The 19362-nt window shown below is 34.8% G+C and overlaps 1 protein-coding gene and 1 pseudogene across 1 annotated transcript in view; one reads left to right on the top strand and one right to left on the bottom strand.

The window, feature by feature from the left end:
* Positions 1 to 3232: 3232 nt before the first annotated feature.
* Positions 3233 to 4516, bottom strand: LOC128563621 (isocitrate dehydrogenase [NADP] cytoplasmic-like; annotated as a pseudogene).
* Positions 4517 to 13382: 8866 nt separating this feature from the next.
* The window catches only part of TRPA1 (transient receptor potential cation channel subfamily A member 1), a 72117-nt gene continuing 66137 nt past the window's right edge, over positions 13383 to 19362 (top strand). Inside the window, exon 1 of the mRNA XM_053559025.1 lies at positions 13383 to 13439. Coding sequence (XP_053415000.1) covers positions 13418 to 13439 — 22 coding nt within the window. The 5' untranslated portion in view covers positions 13383 to 13417. The remainder of the gene's footprint in view (positions 13440 to 19362) is intronic.

Here is a 19362-nt window from a genome sequence, read left to right as displayed (position 1 = left end):
TAGAGTTGTTGATGTAACAGATTATAAATTTTCAGGGTGTTACATGGGGTGAATGAATTTCCGTGTACAATGGACATGAATTTGGGGGACCAGAGGGCAAAATTTAGTAGTTTGAATAGCATTCCCCAAAATGCATATCTACTCAGAACCTCAGAATGTGACTCGATTTGGAAATTGTGTCTTTGTAGCTGTAATTAGTTAAGAATCTTGAGATGTAAGTCAGGCTTGATTTAGGACAGGCTTTAAATCCAGTGACTGTTGTCTTTAAGAAGAGGAAAGGAGACAGAGGACGCACAGCTGAAGGCAGAAATTGGAGTGATAAATTTACAAATAAAGAAACATCATGAATTACTGGAAACTACCAGAAGCTAGGAGAGACAGTGGGATAGTTATCTTTCTCAGAGCCTTGAGGATGCTTAATTTGGATTTATGGCTCCTTGATCTGTAAAAGAATAAATTTCTGTTGCTTTAAGCCTCACAATTTGTGGCAATTTGTTATGGAAGCCCTGGGAAATTAACACAAATAAGAAGGAGAAAAAAAAAAAAAAAGAACAAGTGCAATAATCAAGAAACAGTTACAAATGTAGTAGATTCACCTATCAGTACAAATGTATTGATAATCACTTCAAATATGAGTTATCTAAATGTAACAATTAAGATACTATACTGATTATCAGAGTGGGTTTGAAAACAACAAAATGCAACTGTAGGTTGTCTGTAAGAATCCCATTTTAAATAGAAAGGCTTTGATAGGTTTTAAATAAAGGAATGAAGAAGGATATACCATGTTAACACTAATCAAAAGAAAGCAGCAATAGTTATATTAATTTTATACAAAATAGGTTTCAGAACAAGGAAAACAAATTAGCAAGAATAAAGAGAGTGTTACATAATGATAAAAGGGTCAATTCTCCAAGAAGACATAATAATCCTTAACATATATGCCTCTAACAATGGAGTATCAAAAATGATAAAAGCGAAAAAAGAAACAGACAAATAGGTTACTCTAGCTGGGTAGCTAAAAATCCCCCTTTCAGAAACTGATATATCATGCTGGCATGAAATCAGTAAGCATGTAACTGAACTGAAAAGTATTATCAATCAACTTGTTCTAATTGACAATTTTAGAATTCTCCATCAAATACTGTCAGAATATATATTCTTTTCAAGCTCATATGGTATATTCACCAAGATAGACCATATTCTGGGCCATAAAATACAACATACCAGTTCTTTAAAAAGCGGATAAAATATGCTTTTTGACCAAGGTAAAATTAATTATAAATCAATAACAGAAAAATATCTGAGAAAATTTCGAATATTTGAAAAATAAGCAACTTGTGGGTCAAAGAAGAAGCCTCAAGAAAAATGTAAAAATCTTACATTTTGAACTAAATGGAAACAAAAACACAACAAATTTGCAAGACACTAAAGAAGTTCTGAAATTTATAGCATGAAATGTGTATATTAGAAAAGAATATAAAATTAACAACATGAACTTCCACCTTAGGATACTATAAAAAGAAGATAAATTTAAACCTAAAGCTAGCAGAAGAAAAGAAACAATAAAAATTAGACGGGAAATTAATGAAATTGAAAACCAAAAGCCAACAGATAAAATGAAAGAAACTAAAATCTGGTTCTTTAAAAAGATAAATAAGGGCGGCGCCTGTGGCTCAGTAAGTAGGGCACTGGCCCCATAAACCGAGGGTAGTGGGTTCAAACCCAGCCCTGGCCAAACTGCAACAAAATAATAGCTGGGTGTTGTGGCGGGCACCTGTAGTCCCAGCTACTCGGGAGGCTGAGGCAAGAGAATCATGTAAGCCCAAGAGCTGGAGGTTGCTGTGAGCTGTGTGATGCCATGGCACCCTACTGAGGGCGGTAAAGTGAGACTCTGTCTCTACCAAAAAAAAAAAAAAAAAGATAAATAAAAGTTACAAATCTCTAGTCAGGCTATTGAAAATCAAAACAGAAATAATACAAATTATTAATAATCAGAATGAAAGACTCTGATCCTGGGAACATTAAAAAGGTATAGAAACCCATAAACAACTGTATTCCCAGAAATTTGATAACTTAGATAAAATGAACAGATTCTTCCAAAGACCAAAGCAACCAAAAACTCACAAAAGGAAAAACAAGTAAACAAAATGAGACAATATTTAATTTAAATTGTTAAAGAAATTTAATAAATAATTAACATTCTTCAAGAGAAAAGGTACCAGAGGTCCAGAAGTTTTACCCGGGAAATTCTAGCAAATATTTTGTAAAGAGGAGGAAGAAAATTATAAGAATGCAAATGATTATAGGCACCTTGGTAAAAATTTTAGGTCTAGGAATCAAATCTGTCAAAACCAAAAGTGGGAGTGTGACTGGCCTGGGTACTGACGAGCTTGTATTATGTAAAGGAGTGTGTGTTTACTTTTTATTTATTTATTTTTTTCATTAGGACTTAATTTTAATTAAAATCAACATTTTAGATGAAGAAAAGGACTAGAGAAGTATTCATTAAACTTCTGATTAATCACATTTATATAAAAAAAAAATGAAACAGGCCAGCAGAAATCCAAAAAAGAGGCAGGTTACATTATTGCACTTGGATGAAAATGCTGCTTATGGTAGCATAATGCTCAGGCCATGCCAGGCCAGGAGGAGGAAGAGACAAAACAGAGTACAAACCTCCAGGTAACTGATTCTGGATTCCAAACCTTCCAGTAGCCTTGAAAGTATTCAGTATATTGGAAACATTCAACATGCTCTTCACAAGTATGACTCCGATGTCTTCACATTGCAGTTGCATTCATACTTTGTCCCTGTCATGTTGAAGTTCAATGTATAGTTCTATCGCAAGTAATGGGACATCTGTAACACCAAAACATCCCAGTGCTCAGGGTCATGGACAAGAGAGCAAGGGAGTGCATTTCTACTTTCCATATTTAGGGAACAATACTGTAACCATCATTTACCATTTTGAGCACTCTTGATTTTGGTCATTTATATCAGAACTTGAGAAAAAGTGACAATGAAAACGAATGAGGACTCACCTAGTTCCTAGGCTGCTACTAGAAGAGAAAATAAAATTTAAAAACAAGTCCCTTGCTGCATTCATGAAGGTGGCAATAACAGTAGGTGTGAGAAAAAGGCTATAAACTTATGGAAAAGATAAACTCTGACTTCTAAAAAAATTACAAAATTCATTTTGTCTTTCACCTTGAGAGTTATATGGAAAAATGTAAACTTGTGGACCTAGTTACCAGGAAACATTTATCCTCCTAAGCCAACTATGCCCTTACTGTTTGGCCTGAGCTAGTTTTATCTTCAAGTTTTCTCCAAGTTTGTCCATAAATTCAGGTGTATTCAGGTAGTCAGAATGTTGCACATTAGGTAAACCTTTAATGCAAATGGCCAAGTCCTTGGTCATAAAGCCAATCTCAGTACAGACTTCTTCCAATGCCTTTGCAAAGAAGTCAAGTTCTTTATCATTATCAAGCTTTGCTCTATGGGCTAACCCTCTGGTCCAGGCCAAAATGGAACAGTTTGATTAGTGGATGTCTCCTATCCTTTGTGGTACATGTGGTAGTGGTGGTTACAGTCCCATGGGCTGCCTCTGTTTCTACTGTCTTGCCATCTGGACAGCACACTGGCCATCATGCCAAGAGAGCCATGACCTTGGGCCACAGAGTCTGACTGCACATCACCATCACAGTTTTTGCAGACCCAGATGAAGCCTCCCTCTGATTTCATAGCTTGGGCCATCATGTCATCGATGAGCCTATGCTTACACCAGATCTTCCGGGCTTCAAATTGGAATTTGTGCTGTTTGTCATGTATGCCCTGAATGATGTCTTTAAAACATCCATCGTATTTCCTCAGAATAGTGTTTTTAGTACTCAGATACAAAGACCAACCCTTATACAGAGCCATTTGGAAAGAACTGTATGCAAAATCTTGGATTGACTTAGCTTGATTATAGATACCCATGACAACACCACCACCATCTTCAAAGTTGTGCACCAAGTATGTCACCTTTTGGGTTCCATCACTTGATGTGTAGGTCATCTCTACTTTTCCAGGCCTAGGAACAACAAAATTGGGTGTTCTGTATTGGTCCCCATAAGCACAATGACCTATGATGACAGGTTTCACCCATCCACTCACAAGCCTGGGGATATTTTAGCAGATAATAGCTTCCCTGAAGACAGTGCCACCCAAGATACTTTGGATGGTGCCATTCAGTGATTTCCACTGTTGTTTCAACTTGAACTCCTTAACCCTCTTCTCATCAGGGGTGATAATAGCACACTTAACCCCAATGTTGTATTCTTTATGGCCTCTGTAGCATCCTGGGTGACTTGGTCACTGGTGGCATCATGATTCTCTATGCCTAAATTGTAGCTATTAGATCCAGTTCCACATAGAGAAAAACGAGTTTTTCTTTTATTAAATCCCAAATGATTTATATCATTTCATCTCCTTGCATCTCTTCCATGGAACCCCACTGATGTTTTTTGGACATTTTGGCTTCAATAAACCTTAGCAGTGAATCCATTTCTAATCCCCCCAAGACCTCTCAGTCTTGCAGTCTCAACTGAATGCAGTTTATGTCCTGCCGGGGAAGGTACCCTGGAGAGGTGCAGGTTAAACTCACAGTCACACAGCAGGCAATCCTAACTGGGCCCAAGCTTCTGAGGAGTGTATGTTTAAAGACAACAGAAAAAGTGGAAACACTTTCTATAATCTAGAAATTCATTTTTTTTTTTGAAAAGGATATAATTCCCTCATTGTTTTTCTGGATTTTTTTAATCTGTTAGTTCAACCTTATGAATTTTATATCCATATATGTAAATTTAGCTAGTTGATAATGGTTTAATGACTAAATGACAATGTTCTCTGAATGTTGCCCACATACGCGCACATACACGTTTACCTTCTATGTTTAAAAAAATCCCTCCTTCCTATGCATCTCTATGGGAGAGTTTTCTAGTTTTGTTAAATGTTTTTTTACTACATATATTCTATTTTTAGGGTGACACATATGAGCAAATATACTTGATGAAGTTGCTTTTTAAAATCAATACTTGAATTTTTGCATTATAAAAAGGCATGTATGGTCATTTAAGTGGCAGAAAAAGGGAAATTGAGCTGTCTGTAGCAAATTGTAGGTTTGCAGATTGAAGTGACATTATAATCCACTGGCTATGTTTATTGCTGTGGTTTTGATATTTATATAATGGAATTACAGTGCTTCTTGAGCACAGGATGTTTAAACCAATGATGTGATGGCAAGGCGAATTTATATTATCGTGACCTATATTTACTCAACATGTCTTGACGTTATAAGCCTCATGTCATCATTGAGAAAGTTGGCCTAAGCCCTTGCAATACAGTGGTGCATTCCCAGATAATTTTTTAATGAATAAAATTTTATGGTGACAAAAGTAGAGGAGTTCATGGGCAAAGCTCTCAAAAAGGATTCTTTTCTCAATGTAATTGGCCTCAACAACAGATAAGCAACACAGAAAAAACTCTTGCCAATAGACTTTCTTCTTGAAGGTACAGATCATGAGTTCTCCTGAGTGAAGGGGAATGGGGAATGATAAAAGTGTTTTTTTGTTTTCTTTTAAGTTTCTATTGGAGTACCTTCCCTGTGTCTTCATTCACATTTTCATGAGAAATAGAGGGAGAATAGGAATGTTTTCTACTGTAAGGAAAGGACAACCTTTATCTTATTAACACAAAGTACAGAGAAAAACAGTTCCAGGGTTGTTTTGGTAGCTCAATGATAGTGTCACAGGCATAGAGTCTGCCCTTCCTTCTATACCACTCTCGTTACAGGGCTAACTTTCATTCTCCTGTAATTTGCTTCCTGTCACAAAGTAAGTAATGCCATAGATCCAGGCATCAGACTCTCATATGACAGTGTCTAAACTGAAAAAAGGAGGCAGCCAGGAAGAGAAGGGCATTTTATCACATGGTTCCCTCCTTTAGTCAAGAAGAAAATTTATTTATTATACTGTACTTCTTGTTTTGACCAACCTCATAATCAAGGTCTTACTATCTAGATGTTCACACCCAGATCACTCATAGTGGAATGGACATTTATGCTTATCTCCTGGGACTTATCACACTCAGAGTTATTTCAGAAAAAAAGACCTAATGACATCAGATAATCAAGGAACAACACCCATTGCTGGTGACACTGCAACTGTTTTTCATGTACCAATTTGAAAAAAAGTACTCCCATGTGTTTTTCAAAACTGCATTCTCCAACCTGTGTTATAGTCAGATGTAAGGTCAACAGAAGTCATCATAAAAAGGACGAAAACAAACAACTTATTTATATCCTAATTCTTTCAGTATACAGAAATAAAAATTTATCATATATATTTTTAATAGAAGGCTCATAAATCAGGTCACATATTGGAATGTAAACTTGCTCTAGGTAAATGAGTAGTCAAAATGAAGGTGACGTTTGAGTACATGTTTTCAATTTTCCAATAACACTGCAAAGAATGGGTAGAAAAAAAATGTCAATACGTGAATGTAAGTTCATTACTCCCCATGCAATAATAATAAAAGCACATGCACCTCTGGTAATAGTTCATCTTTATACACCAGATCACCAAGTTAATTTTTGTAAAGTCAAGAATAAAGTAGTACTGTAAAAATGTATCCAAGAACCCCAAAAGACAGCACTAAATTCTGCTGCAGGAAGGAAAATGTCAACAAATGAAGACGGAAGTTACATCATAGTTACTATTTTGAAACAAACACATCTGAGTTTATCTTTTCTTTAAACATTTATTTCATTTGCTAAGATAGATTTCCTGGGGTTTTAAGTTTTTCATATGGTTAGACACCCTTGTAACTAGACAACAACACTGTAAAATAGTGACAAGGCAACTTTACAGAAGATCATGCAACCTTTGGCAATACAAGCACCTGATCAGATGAATATTGTGGGAGATTAGTATCTGTGCAGAAGGAAAATTTTCTCTGTAGAGTCTAAACTTAGACAGTGCAAGCCAAAGTCTGAGATATGCAGAGAATCCTTTGTACCTTTGTACCTAAGGCTGGCAGGTCTTGTGGGAATGTGGTATAGAGGATTAAACATCATACTTACTACAACAGCCACCAATATCATAACTCATCTGAGGAATTACTAAGAACAAGACATTCTCCTGGCAAGCCTCGAATTCTCTTGTGACTTGGAAGGCAAGCCACCAAGTAACTCAGTAATCCTGGTGGAGAGCAAAGTTCAGTCCTGTAGTAGTAAGCTAATGTTAAACATTAAGCATTTCTCTCGCATGATCATTTATGCAGTCACAACAGTGTGATGTACAAGAAGGGCAGGTTTAGAGAAGGTTCTGTACATGTCTCTTGCCCAGAAAACAGATGAATGGCTAACAAACATGAAAAAATGCTCGTTGTCCCTGATCATCAGAGAAATACAAATCCAAACCACCCTGAGATATCACCTAACCCCAGTGAGAATCAGCCACACATCACAAAGGCTCAAAGCTGTGAATGCTGGCATGGATGTGGAGAGGGGAACACTTTTACACTACTGGTGGACTACAGCGTAATACAACCTTTTTGGAAGGAAGTATGGAGAATCTTTAAAGAACTCAAATTAGACCTCCAATTTGATCCTGTAAGCCCATTACTAGGCATCTGCTCAGAAGAAAAAAATCATTTTATCCTAAGGACATTTGCACTAGACTATTTATTGCAGCTTAATTTACAATCGCTAAAATGTGGAAACAACCTAAATGCCTACCAAGTCAGGAATGGATTAACAAGCTGTGGTATATGTATACCATGGAATACTATTCAGTCATTAAAAGAGACGGAGACTTTACATCTTTTGTATTAACCTGGACGGCGGTGGAACACATTCTTCTTAGTAAAGCAGCACAAGAATGGAGAAGCATGAATAAAATGTACTCAATTCTAACATGAAGGCAGTAGATGATCTAATGCCAAGGTGGAGAGGGGGAAGGGAAGGAGGGAGAGGGAAGAGTGGAGGAGGGGAGTGGGTATGGCACACCCAGTGTGGGCTGGACACAATTATAAGAGGCACTTTACCTAACAAATGCAATCAGTGGAACCTAATTCTTTGTACCCAAACAATAAAAAAAATAAAAAGGAGACAGAAAGAAAGAAAGAAAAAAAAAAAGAAGAAGAAGGGTGGGTTTTACCATTTGAATAGGTGGATGGAAATGATTCTTCCTCTGAAAGGACTGGAATCCTCATTAAAGAAACATCACCCAAGAGAAAAGACACAGATCTGGAAACATAGGGAGGAGTATAAGAAAGAGGAAAGAAGGCAGCACTTGAAAGCAACAAGAAGATGATAAGAAAAGATAAATAGAGCATTTCAGCTGTTAATTGTGGAGATTCTTGGATGGTTGTTTTGGTTCCTTCTTAGCCTGAGTTATTCCTTTACACCAAGTTTTTATTCCTAACTGAACAGATGTGACTCCTGTAAACACACCTGGCTACTTTTCCCTTTGTATTTCCAGCACCTAATCCAGAGGATTTTTAACATACGTTAACCGAATCAAAGCATCATTTAAGATAAGAGATTAATGTTTGGCCATTTATTCATTCTACCATTTTACTTTAATAATCTTTCTAAGATTTATTTCAAATGTTGTTAGATATAAAAGGAAACTGTGATGTTGCCCTTGATGTTTTCAAGAACAGTGAAGTGATTTTTAAGGTTATGTTCATTCTGGCTCTCAATGTGGACTTTATTGGAAATTGGTTATCTCCCTGGAGTTTGTGCTTACCACTTTCCAGTGAGGACAATGAACAATTCATATAATATTAATCATAACTTGGATAAATTTTCAACTTAAATAAGCAATAGAGTAATTGTAATTTATTTCGTTTTCTTTAGGTACAACACAGGAAATTTATATCTGAGTATTTTCTTTCGGGTAGGCAATTTATGTGGAAGTATTTACCGGGCACAGTCAGGATAAATCAGACTATCAAGGCTCAATGCTTATAGATGAAAATAACAATTATATGAGTATAGCGATGAAGGGAGTAGGGGAGGTAACTTGTAGATGCCTGGAGATTATTCATGTTAGAATTGACAACCAAAGATGTCTTTACGGAATCTCTCTTTCTGATGCTCGTTTGGGCAAGTCACTTCCCCACTCTATGCCTTATTTCCTCATCTGTAAAAGGGGAAAATAAAGGAGGAACTTCATAAATTGTTGTGAGAATTCGATGAAATAATAAATGCAAAGTACTTAAATAAAATATTAGGTATAAAATCTGGCTTATGTTGATCATTTAGTAAATGTGACTAACGTCCACTAATTACCGTAAGTATTTTGGTGACTTTGAAATACAGTTTTGGGGAAGAATAAGGCATTATGTTTGCTTTTATTACAACAACTCAATTAAAAAGATTACTCTATAGTCATTTCCCCGAAGGTTTATCTTATTCCCAAGAACCACAATAAAGCCTGTTTGGTTTTAGAAGAGTTCAAGAGTTAATGTTTCTCCACCTGAAAGGTTCGTTAATGTTGTTTCTTGTACTGTGCTCTTAATGCTTTCTTGTATTACTGGAAAAGGATCATCAGCATGATAAGTAAGCATTTGGTGAGGCTGCTCATAAGACCCAGATGATTATTCTGCGCAGCACTTTATAGTATAACAAGCATTGCTCACACATTGTCTGATTTGGCTCTAAGAACCTCAGTGTGGCTGGTTTTGTTATTTCCATTTTGTGCATACGGGATCAGAAATTCAGAGAAATTAAATGACCAACCTGAAGGTTATAAAATTGCTAGGTGGCAGGTTGAAACTCAAATTTTTTTAGTTTTTTTTATTTCAAATTTTACATTATTGCATGACTTTGGTTTTCTTAGCCTGAGCAAATCCAGTTTTGTAGGGCACTCGTGGGGTCTTCTGTAGCTAGGGGATTTGGGCACGGGTCTGCTGATTTCCAACGGAGGAAACTGATCAACTTTCGTAGTGTTCTCTATATTGGTCTATAGTTTATCTTACTTTCTAACATGGTTGTATTATCATGTGTAATATTTATTTTATCCCTGATGAGCCACCAAGAAAGCAAAACCAAAAACAATCAATCATAAGACACAAAATCCTTCTTTTTTTCCTCTGTAGTAATCCATCATATTACAATGGTACAGGTCATTCTCTACTTAGGCTTTTGTATACGAAGGAAAAAAAGTATGCTATTTCAGTTTTAAAGGGCATCAATGATTATATAACTAAACATACAACAGGTTATCTCCATATCACTTTTAGTTTTTGAAAGTTTTGTTCCGGATAATGCAGTATGGCATTTTAATGTGTGAGAGTTATTTTCTTAATAAAACCACAAATTTCTATTCTCTCAATTTGTTTTCATAATATTTTATAAGCTATTTTTTACCTTTCAGGGATTTTTTTTTTTTTTGTGGTTTTTGGCCGGGGCTGGGTTTGAACCCGCCACCTCTGGCATATGGGACCGGCACCCTACTCCTTGAGCCACAGGCGCCTCCCCTTTCAGAGATTTTTTTTACTGCATTTGAAATGACTGCTGTTAAAATGTTTAGCTTTGGCCACTAAATAATAACTAAATTATTTTATTGCTCAGTAAGAGAGTTTGAAAATACCCTTATTGATGATGTACACTTTGAAATTTTGTCATACATTCCACAAGTCATTACTGTGACTTACAGAATGATTTTCTATCATTTTGATATTAAAAATTTAGAAATATTGTTGCAAATTGCAACACTCAGCATGTTGCTTTAGTAAGGATAGTCCTATGTATTATCATCCTCAAATTTCCCAACAGAGATGAAAGCCTTCCACATGAAGGATATCAGAGTTGGTGTTCTAATGTTTTTTCATTATATTCTGAACATAAATATATTCATTTTAAACTTTGCTCAATGTCATTGTGATAAACAGTAAAGCCCTATCCCCTCTATAACTGAATCACTTAAACACTAGGGTAAGATATTCTATTACTTACCACAACCAATTTGGGGCACAATTGTGATGTTTTATTATTTCCGATGTTGTTGAAATCTTACAATTAATCAATAGATTTTATTTCTCAAACTACCCTTAGCAAGTCACCAGTGAGATTCTAGTTTCTACATTAAAAAGGAAAACTTGGCCATCATTTTTTAGAACTTTTTGCAGATTTTACACAGTTGCATTTTTCTACCATTTTAAAACACCATCATCACTTGGCTTTCTTTGTGACAGAGTCTTTTTTTCCCTCCCTCCACTGACCACACCCTACATTTTCTTGCTCAGCTTTCCCCAGGAAGTCAGAAGCCTTGAAGTCCTTCTAGAGTCTAATTTGCCCTTAAATTGTCCTCCCAGTCTGGTGGTATCTGTGTCCCAGAGGTCTCATGAATCCTTCTTCCTTCTTCATTTCTACTGCTGCAGTTCAAGCCTTCATCCTCCCCAACCTTATGACTACTGTACCATCCTGACTGATTTTACTGACCCCAATCTGGACCTGCTTGCCTCATTTTTTATAGTGATAATCAATTCATTTCAAAGAAACATAGTTTTTAAACCTTACAAGGTGGACAACTACATTTCAAAAGCATCCATCGTCCTTTGCACTCTCCTTTCCTGCCAGTCCTTCTGGAAACCCATGTTGCAAGTCCTTAATTTCACCATCATCTCTCACATTCGTGATATCCAGACATGCTCTTCCTTCTGCCTACAATTATTTTTCTAGAATGGGTCATCCACACCCCAGTGCTCTCTAGGTTGCTGCTACTCATCAAAAAAAAAAAAAATCTAGCATGGACTTTGCTTTCTTTAAATCTAACATCTGAAATACATGCATTCCCTGACAAATCTCCTACCCGCAGGTGTGGTGCCACAGCACCTGAGCAGGGCAGTCCTTTTTCGCTGGAGGAACTACGTTTTCCAAACTCTCTTGCAGTTATTATAGCCACATGGCCACAACAGACAAGGTCCAAAACAGTGTCCCAAAGTCCCCAGAGTTGCTTCAATCTCTTTCCCCTCCCTGGCTCAATACAAATGAACATGGCAACGCGGGAAGCCATGCGTTCAAGATGATCGAGCCTCTCTCTGCAGAATTTGTCTCTGAAACATGCTTTAAAGAAAAGTATGGATAATTGAGAATGCCTGCTTTGGACTTTGCATAATTGAGATAAATGTTATCACTGCAGTTAGTGTATATAATGCCCTCTGCACACTGTTGAAAATTTCTACTTCTCTGTCTTTTTCATGAAGCAGGCGCCTCCTTGGAGGATCCTAATATACCACCTCATATGTACACTATGTTTCTGAATTAATAAATGAATAAGGGAGTAAAATGCTTTAAGGACAGAAAATGGAGAACATATCAGATAGGGCACTTACAGTCACGTTATTGTATTTGGTGTCTGTAGTTACCTTGATTTAATAAAACATTACACTTTTCACCAGGGTAAAAATTACCTACTTTAGACCTTTATTTCTTCTTAAATCATATTTCCAATAGACAGAGTGTTTATGGTATGAGGAATTTGTCATATTTTATTTTGAATACTTTTCCCTTGAATAGTTCAATTTTGTCCCCAATTTACTGGCACATAAGAGATTTTAACAAATAAATGAGTGTGTTATAATTCCTTATTTACTTTTCTTAATAATCTGCCTTTTGTTAAATAGGAGGACAGGAATTAGTTTTCCATGAAAGCTTGCTAATTCTCCTCCGGCGACCACTGTTAACTACAGCAGTCCCTTTGTTCCCAGGTTTTTCTTTCCATGGTTTCAGTTACTTACCATCAACCAAGTTCCAAAAATAACCAAGTATGGTGCAGTAAGATATTTTGAGAGAGAGACAGAGACCAGAAGATGGAGAGAGAGGGAGAGAAACCACATTCACATAACTTTTGTTGTAATATACTGTTATAATATTCTCTGTTATTAGCTACAGCTGTTAATCTCTTACCATGCCTAACTTTTAAATTAAATTTTATCATAGGTAGGGAAAAATAGGAAAAAACATAGTAATATAGAGTTCAGTACTATCCATGGTTTCAGGCATCCACTGGGAGGCTTCGAACATATCTCCTATGGATAAGGGGGGAGTACCAGACTTTGATTTTGTGGTATTGCTTTATGTAGGAGCTATGGTAGGTGAGACAAACTTACATGCAATAATTAAATTAGGGGATTCGTTTTGAGTGAGCAGTAATCAAATTTCAAATCTCAAATTATGAATACATAGTGTTCACTCACCATTTATATAAGGTAGTGTAATAAAAAGCATAATATTGACCCTTAGTGTGAACCACCCCTTATGTAATTATATGGGACTATAAAAGTGGGTGAAACCTATTGACTGTGTGAGAAAAGGAACAGTTGTCCACTTGGTTATTTAAGCCTGTGTAACATCAGAAACAGGATGTCAATATCCACGACTAAAGGTAAACATAATTTTTATTCAATATCTTGCAATTTTCCCATTTTTGTGGGATAATGCATGTATCTCAGATGTTAGATGAGTTAAGGTTTTTGATATATAAAACAATTGTTATATATAACAACATATCTATATATGCATATGTAATTGGGGTTTCAATTTTAAAGAACGTAGCTTCTTATTTTATACGCGATCTTTTTTAGTTTCAATTTGACATAGTTCCCATCATGAATTAGATGAGATAAAAACTTTATTATACGTCTAATTCTATTTGCATTGTTTGAGCACTGGCCATCCGGAATTCACTGATAGACTTACGACTTGAACTCTAAAAAGGTTTTCTCTCCACAGACTGGAAAAAATTAATGTATCTTTGAAACAGTTAAATAAGAATGTCTGTATATTCTGAGAGTTCCATATATAATGAAAGTATGGACATAAATAGCAGAGATGGTTAATGAGAAAGGAGCTTTCTTTTGTAGTCTTATTGTGCCAGTATAAAATTCTTTGGGTATAAATTATGTGTATAGCTGGCAAGGTAGTACCATAGAGGATTTTTATTTTTATTTTTATTTATTTACTTATTTTATTTATTGCAGTTTTGGCTAGGGCTGGGCTTAAACCCACCACCCCCGGTGTATGGGGCCGGCGCCCTACTCCTTCAGCCACAGGCGCCGCCCCCATAGAGGATTTTTGTAATTAGTAAGTGGCTTAAATTGTACTTCTAAATCCTACAAAATAATTCTGGTGCTATAAAAAGTCTGCCATATTTCTCATTCACTGGTAGATATCATGGAAAGACACTTAAATTTTGAATGCCGCTTCAGGTTAAATAGTTAGAAATAAAAATTCACAAGATAAAAATTAATTCCATTGTTTATTAAATTAAGTAATAAAATACATGCACATTTAGAAGAATTTAATACAAATAAAATACATTCCTCTATCGTATTTTATTCTAGAAATCTGAAATACTATTTGCTCTGACACAATCAAACCTCTTCTCTGGGGGACAATTTAATTAGCTTTTTTAATATCTCGCATTTTCAATAATCTTATCAGATTTGCATTTTTTCTTAATTGCTCCAGTGATCATTTTAGACCATGGTTGCCAAGGGCCCTGGGAATAGTGTTGTTCTGAACAATCTGTGTGTATCAGCTGGTCTTCTGGCAATTAGAAAGGGGAAGGCCCAATCTGATTCAGGTTTCTCTGTAGCAAAGTACACTGAGTTTTTCTGAGAAAAAAACAAAAACATTTCATAGGTGTCACAGAGGAATGTATGTATGTATAATTTATCTTACTATTTACCAATATTAAGCAGATTATCTATCCAGAACTCAATTGTCACTAGCAGCTTAGTGAGTCTCAATGAACATTGGTTTCTCTCCTCCTTTCTAACTCAGTCCTTTCTAATGTCATTCAAATATTTCAACACAGGCTATATAAAAATTTTCTCCTTTCCATAAAATTTGGCAGAAATAGGGTAGAAATTTTTAATTACACAGAAACAAAGAGAGAGCAATCAGATGAAAATAGTTGTCTACGCACACTTCTCTACCTTCCTTCCCATCTGTTATCTTATGAAAAAGACCAGAAAAAATATTTCTGATGAAAAAGTAAATTCAAAACAGGATGGGAAAAAAGAACGCCACCAATAGCCTATAGACTTTAAAGTATTCTGGAAAGATAGAAATAGACAGGATCAGATATAAAAAGTTATTAAAATGAAAGAAAACTTAAGTTAAGCACAGGCAAAAGACTACTGTGATGGGAAGAATGGTGGGGGAGCCCTGAACCCAAAGTCAGTGGCCAAAGAATACAAGGTAGCCTCAAGCATTCATTAGAGAAGGTGTTAATTGGGGAGCTGCAGAGGGAGTTAGCAGAGGCAGCATTGTTCCCCTCTCTAGTCCGTGTGAAGCAAGAGGCAGCAGTGGTGTTTGCTTGTGGCTAAGGCACAGCCCGGGCAGAGGGCCCTGAGGCAGAGCAGTGCTCCAGGACAGGAGCTGCTGAACGCAGAGAGCGGGTTGAGTCACAGAGTATAGCCCTCTCTGCAGAACATTGAGCCTCTCTCACCAGAGACTGCCCTCAATGACTAGAAGAGACAAATAATCACAGAGACTGAAACACAAAAATGAGCAGACAGGGATTATTCAACATGTGAACAAAATTAAGGCAATAAAAATGAGGAAATGCGTTTAACAGTACAAGTGGATCAGATCTTTAGAATAAAATAAAATAAAATGTAAGAATATACTACATTTACAAGGATTCAGACTTTGAAATAAAAATTTCTTCATAAAATTAAAAAATATATACTTGATAAATGGATGTTCCTGAAGAACAAAATAGTCAACTGGAAGATCAAGTCAAAGAATTTTTTCACAATATAATGTAAAAGGACAAAGAAGTAAAAAAAAAAAAAATGATAGTAAGGATAGTAAGCTTAAGATGCAAGGAAAATGGGTTAAGGAATTGTACCATGTAGCCAGAAAAATCAGAGAAAATGGAAAGAAGGTGTATAAACATGTATACATCCGGTGAGAAATAGATGCAGGGTATCAATTACTCTTTTTCTGCCAATAGTATGCACCAATTTCTCTCAATGATAAAAACTATCCTTCCTCCATTCTCAATGCATTTTCAGTTTACCCAAATTAAATTTGAGTAAAGTTGGCTCTATGCCTAGCTTCAAGAGGGGGCAATTATTTCAGGTCTCGATAATCTGATTATTGTTTTCCTGGCCATGCTGACAGATTGAATTCATAATCCAATTAGAACCCATGATGCATCTTGAAATTTTATAAAGCTGGTAGAAAATTCATTGATTATGTCAGTAGATATAAACTTGGAAGATTTAAGCCTGATGCTGCCATAGATATAGGCAAGCCTTCAAAGAGGTAGAGAAACCTTTCTCTCAGTGAAAAAAGAAAGACGAGAAAAGAGAAAAACAGCTTTAATAATAACAATGAGATCCCAGATAAAAGCTATCTTTCAGGGTAGCACTACCTTAGGCCTTTCTAGTACCAGGACCAATGAATTCCGCTTTTGGTTAAGCCAGTTTTGGTTGTGTTTTACTATTGCTTGACATGAAAAGATGCCTAACATGTACAGAAAGAAATAATGATACTAACACAATGGAATAAAATGTCCCCAGCCCAAAGAAAGATAATCACTAGTTTGAGTGACTACAGAGTAAAGAACAAAGTAAATAATAAAAGATCCCTTACTGAGCTGCACAAAGGTGAAATTTCAGAACATGAAGAATAAAGATAAAAATCCTAAAAGATTCTAAAAGAAAATGAAATAATTTACAAGGAAATAAATGAGAAATGGATTCATATGACACTTTATCTGCAAAAGGAATGATGAAAGTAATAGTAAAGTCTTCAAATTTATAAGAGAAAATAACTTTGAAAGAGTTTTCTACCTATTTAAAGTACCATCCAAAAGGAGGCAATATAAGGACAGTTCCCTTGCAGCTAAGGATGTGAAAAGACTTCAAAAATTTAATACCAACATACCTTCTCTGGAAGACTTAGTTATGTATGGGACACAGAAAAGTTAATATGAATACAAGACAAAGATTAAGATTATGAGAATCAGGAATATAAAATATAAGAAAATAAAATTTAGAATCATCTAAATATTTTTATAAGCTTTAATTTTTTCTAAATCTAAAACTAACATGCAAGATATATTAATATGGATAGGATAAGAGTTCAGGGAAGAAAGAAATACAAGCTTGTTAGGCTTGTTATATTGTAAATGAAGAAAATATAGACAACCATTAAGGTTTTTTGACAAAAATCTTAAGCTGAAGATTTTATTGATTATTAAAATTAAGGATAGACAAGAAAAAAATAGAACGTGCAGCCCCCAAATCAGTAGATTGTAAAAATGTTCAAGGTAAATTTAATCAAGAAAGACAAGCAAAACAATAAAAATTAAACAAGTAAATATTTAAAAGCTATATAAAAGGAACAAATGTCAATGTATTAGTGATCACAATAAATATAAATGAATTAGACTTCTCCACTAAAAAGAAGAGCCTTTCAGACTGAGTTAAAAACAAAACAAAACCAACTCTAAGATTCCTGTATGAAACACATCTAATAGGAAAAAAAAGTAGAGATAAGCGTTAAATATAGAGACGGAAAGTATGAGGAAAATAGTGACAGAAAAAAAGAAAGATATTATGACAGTATTAATATACAGTAAAAATGAAATTCAAATTCAAGTAGAAAAATCCCTAAAGAGAACAAATATATATTTCACATTGATAAAATTTTAGCTGATCAGAGTATAAATTTAATACCATCATTGTGAACATTTATATATCTAAAAACATAGATTCTAAATACATAAGTAAAAAATTGATGATATATATGACTAAATTGTCAATTTCACAACTGACATAAAATCTCTTATCATAGAACTCTGCTTATCAAGTAAACAGAAAATAATGAGATAGAAGACTTGAAGAACAACCAATAAAATTATCTAATAAATTTATATAAATCAATATTACAAATACTACCTTAAATGGAGCTCAGTTATATATTAAGCTATAGAATCACAACAAATTTAAAAAAGAACACAGATAGTATAAGATTAACTGAGCACTGTCAACAAAATTGCATAACAAGAAAAAGTTAGTTTAATAATTCCAAGCCATTTAAAATTTAAAATACTTCTTCAATGCTGTTTACATTGAAAAGGAAATTAGAATCTAATTGCTAGAATTATTGAGAAATAAATTTAAAAGGCTCTATATTTCAACATTCTGTTCTAGAAGAAAACTTTACCACTTTAAATGCCCATATAATAATATAAGAAAGACAAATAAACTAAAACAATTTTAAAATCTTCAAAATGAATTCCCAAGTAATTTCTTATGAAGTAAAATTTAAAAAGTAAAGATAAAAGCAGAAAAGATTTAATAAAGAACAACAAAAATTACAAAACATAATTACTAAAACCAAAAATTGATACTTTAGCAAAACCAATGAAGTAGGCAAATGTCTGAAAATAATTTAAGAAACTTATAATCCAAAATAAACATTAGAAATAACAGAAGGAAAATCAGAGCTATAGGGAAGATTTAAAAATTTACGAGAATACAGTGAATAAATTTTTTATAGAGTATGCATGAAATGAATTATTTCCAAGGAAATTATAAAGTTCTGAGTTTGATTCAAAAAAACAGAAAAACCAAATAGACAATTATCATACAGAAACACAAAATACAGTCATATAGAGCTCTAAAATACTTTGTTTTAATATTTTCATAGGCGAGTTTTTGCAAAACTTCAAGAGATAATTACCTAAACATATCTATTCCGTAGTAAAATTTGCGATTGAAATAAAGTTCAAAAGTACTGTAAGAATATAAAGCACATAAATAAATCTGTCAATTTTCATCTCTGTGACTATATATTTAGCTGGTAACAAATATCCTGGTTATAAACACTTACAGAACAAAAATAAAGCAATGATTTTATTTAAGCAATACATATTCAAGTGGTTAATGACCCTAGAAATCCAGGATAAAAATAAGAACCATACCCAGGTGTGGTGGCTCACATCTGTAATCCTAGTGCTCTGGGAGGTTCAGGTGGGTATATTGCTTGAGTTCAGGAGTTCATGACCAGCCTGAGCAAGAGTGAGACCCTGTCTCTACTAAAAATAGAAAAACGAGCTGGTTGTTGTGGTAGGCACTTGTAGTCCCAGCTACTCAGGAGGCGGAGGCAAGAGGATCCCTAGAACTCAGGAGTTTGAGGTTGTTATGAACTATGATGGTGCCATGGTATTCTACCCAGGGTGACAGAGTGAGACTCTGTCTCAAAAGAAATAAGAAAAAAAGTTACAAATGCAAAACCTCTTAAAAATATGCCAGAATCTAGAGTTACCTCAATATATAATCTAA

This window comes from Nycticebus coucang, chromosome 13 (assembly GCF_027406575.1).
Source record: "Nycticebus coucang isolate mNycCou1 chromosome 13, mNycCou1.pri, whole genome shotgun sequence".
In the NCBI taxonomy this organism is placed as follows: domain Eukaryota; kingdom Metazoa; phylum Chordata; class Mammalia; order Primates; family Lorisidae; genus Nycticebus; species Nycticebus coucang.
Note: the sequence above shows the minus strand (reverse complement) of the source record. Positions and strands in the feature narration are given on the sequence as shown.